At 36.8% G+C, this 2,671-nt stretch overlaps 1 protein-coding gene across 5 annotated transcripts in view; it reads left to right on the top strand.

The window, feature by feature from the left end:
* The window catches only part of ptp4a1 (protein tyrosine phosphatase 4A1), a 7,794-nt gene extending 5,888 nt beyond the window's left edge, over window positions 1-1,906 (top strand). For all 5 annotated transcript variants that reach the window (XM_035660383.1, XM_035660385.1, XM_035660382.1 and 2 more), the window contains exon 6: window positions 729-1,906. In XM_035660383.1, the coding sequence (XP_035516276.1) occupies window positions 729-828 (100 nt within the window). In that variant the 3' untranslated portion in view covers window positions 829-1,906. The remainder of the gene's footprint in view (window positions 1-728) is intronic.
* The last annotated feature ends 765 nt before the right edge of the window (window positions 1,907-2,671 follow it).

Raw genomic sequence — 2,671 nt, 5'->3', positions numbered from 1 at the left:
CGCTCTCTGGTGGACAAACTGTGTTAGAGACTCCCTCAAACATCTTTGGAGTTTCTGTACAGCAGTTGATTAACAAACCAGTGTATCTGTGATAAGCCTAACTGTCTGATAACACTGGCCATGCCGATGTGTATTGGTCGGCCACTCATTTTGAGATCTTCCTGCTCTTCTGTTGGACATATTTCTCACAGAAAGTGAATGTTTGGGTGGCTCATACAGCGGGGAGGGATGAGTCATGATGAGTCTGTAAATAGAGTTATATCAGATAGTGAGATAATAATGATTCAGTAGGAGGAGTGGAGGGGGGTGTTTTACAGTGTGTGATGTGTCATTGTTTTAAGTCCCACATTTTAAATCCTTTTTCATAGAAAGTTACACGGATAATGCTAAAAATGCCATATTATGAGCAGGAGAGAGCAATATGGATAAAACATGTAATATATGCAACATATGTAATTTAATATTATGGAAGTATGTATTGATATAAATATTCTAGAAATTGTTACTAATAAAATAATCAGGAATGTTTTTGACAAATTCAGGAAATTAAATAGCTGGAAAACTGCCATATCTGTAATCGGTGCATTCTCCTCCTGTAATGTCAGTGAGTCCTCACAGTGCTGCGTAGTTTTTGTGTGAATGGACTCTGGTACCTGCTGTTCTGAGACTGATAAAGATCTGTTTGAGATCTGAACTGAGTTGAATTCATGTCCCATTGTGTCTTCCAGGAAGCGTCGAGGAGCGTTCAACAGCAAGCAGCTGTTCTACCTGGAGAAATATCGTCCAAAGATGCGCCTGCGCCATCGTAATAACTGCTGCATCCAGTAGAGCCAAACCCTGAGCCACGCCACAACTGAAGAGTTCAATTCAACCTCCCCAGCTTATTAGAAACCTGGCAGGCTTTCTTTTTTTTTTTTTTTTGTCATTGTGTTGAAGTATTTTACTTTGGAAAACCATGCTCGGTAATTCAACTGTCCCCTTCCCGCTCCAGGTTAAAAAATAAAGTGTCAAAAAAAAAAGAAAAATGAGTTTTGTGAACCGGAAAGCCGTGTTTTCTCATCATGTGCCCGAGAAAAAAAAATTAGGAAGGGCAGCGCTGAGTCGTGTATCATTGTAAGATGTTGGATTAATTGTTTTCTGCAAACGCATCCCAAAGATTTCAATTGGCCAGTTTACATTTCCTAAAAATGTGCTTAAAAAAAACCCAACAACTATCCGTTTTTACTTTTTACATGAGCGATTATGTACCCCGTTCAATTTTAGGGTTCCGTTTCAAGACTGACTAGAAAGAGGTATGCCTTCCTTCAAATCAGATGGTTCATCCATAAATGCCTTACAATCGAAGTGGAACAAAGGCAATCGAGGCGGGAGTCCGACCTCGCTGGCATTTGAAAAGGTGTTTTCATTTTTTCTACTCGGAACAAAAAAAAAAAAGAAATCGTTGCCTTTGTCTTGTGCAGGAAGTCTTACACTCACTTATTGCCTGCTTTCCAGTAACTATTTTTTAATATAAAATGCTTAATTGTTGCAATATTTGTCAATTGAAAGTCTAGGAACTCGTACTTGTTTCTTTTCTCTATCAAACCTTCTGTTTACTAATTAACTGCCATGTCCAAAATGTGATTTTGTTTTTGTTTTTATTTTTTCAGTTTTTGTTTCTTTTTTTTGCTTCAAACTGGACTTCCAACGTCTGCGATATTTTGTATGCCTTTTTATTTGATGTCTGTAACTTAAGACTTGGATACTTGATGATTTTATGTATTTGAAAATGTGTACTATTATTATTATTATTAGGTTGGCTATTTATACTATCAATGGATGTGTGATTTAGTACCGTGAGCGACAAAGTTGTACCTGTTCACCAACTTGTGAAAGTACATTAAATGATACACTGAAAAACAACAAAGAAAAGAGTGAATGAGTGGTTATTTTCAGTGTTTTTTGTTAATTGTGTCTGATAGGAAGTTCATTCTACTGTGGACAATCTCAAATCAAGGTCCACTCATCAGCTTTTGGTTTCTAATTATCTATACAATTAGAAAAAATAACTAACTTTAAGAACACAATACGGTTCGGTCTGATTTTGAAAAATAATGAAAGGCGAATTAAGGTGCTCGTCACCTACATGTTCCATCCACACATTCTCTGTATTGTGATTTTGTTTAATCCTAGAAATATTGAGAAAACATCTTCAAACTTCCTGAAATCTTGTCATAAAATGAACCGTAAACTAAAACCCGGTTCAAACTGCAGGCATTAAGGTGTTTCACCCTCAAGGTTGAATTAACAAAAACGTTTATTCATGAAATAAGCCTCTTGTGTTAGAAACAAAAGGGAGGAAAATGCTCAAAGGTCAAGTTTCTTGCGAAATGAAAACAATAAGCAGAATGTGCTCAAACACATGTTCAGTTGATCAGGATGATAGTTCTGTATGGCTGCCCTCTTGTGGTCATTTTTAAACATACAGCCTGCAGCATCGACATTCTCAAAGCCATCTTCTTCCTGTGTTTCTTATTAACGTCCTGATTTCAACTGGAGGACTTTCTTGGTGGCAAAGTTTGAAGCAGCTTCTCCTTAAATGTGTCCATCAAAGAATTAAAAGTTATTAGATTTCACTGGAGAGATTCAAACACTGAGAAACTCTGCTGGACAAAGTTATACATTAATTCTT

The sequence above is a fragment of the Morone saxatilis genome, unplaced genomic scaffold, assembly GCF_004916995.1.
Source record: "Morone saxatilis isolate NCDOM2014 unplaced genomic scaffold, NCSU_SB_2.0 Contig17, whole genome shotgun sequence".
Lineage (NCBI taxonomy): Eukaryota > Metazoa > Chordata > Actinopteri > Moronidae > Morone > Morone saxatilis.
The sequence above is the reverse complement of the archived record's forward strand: the minus strand, read 5'-3'. Positions and strand labels throughout refer to the sequence as shown.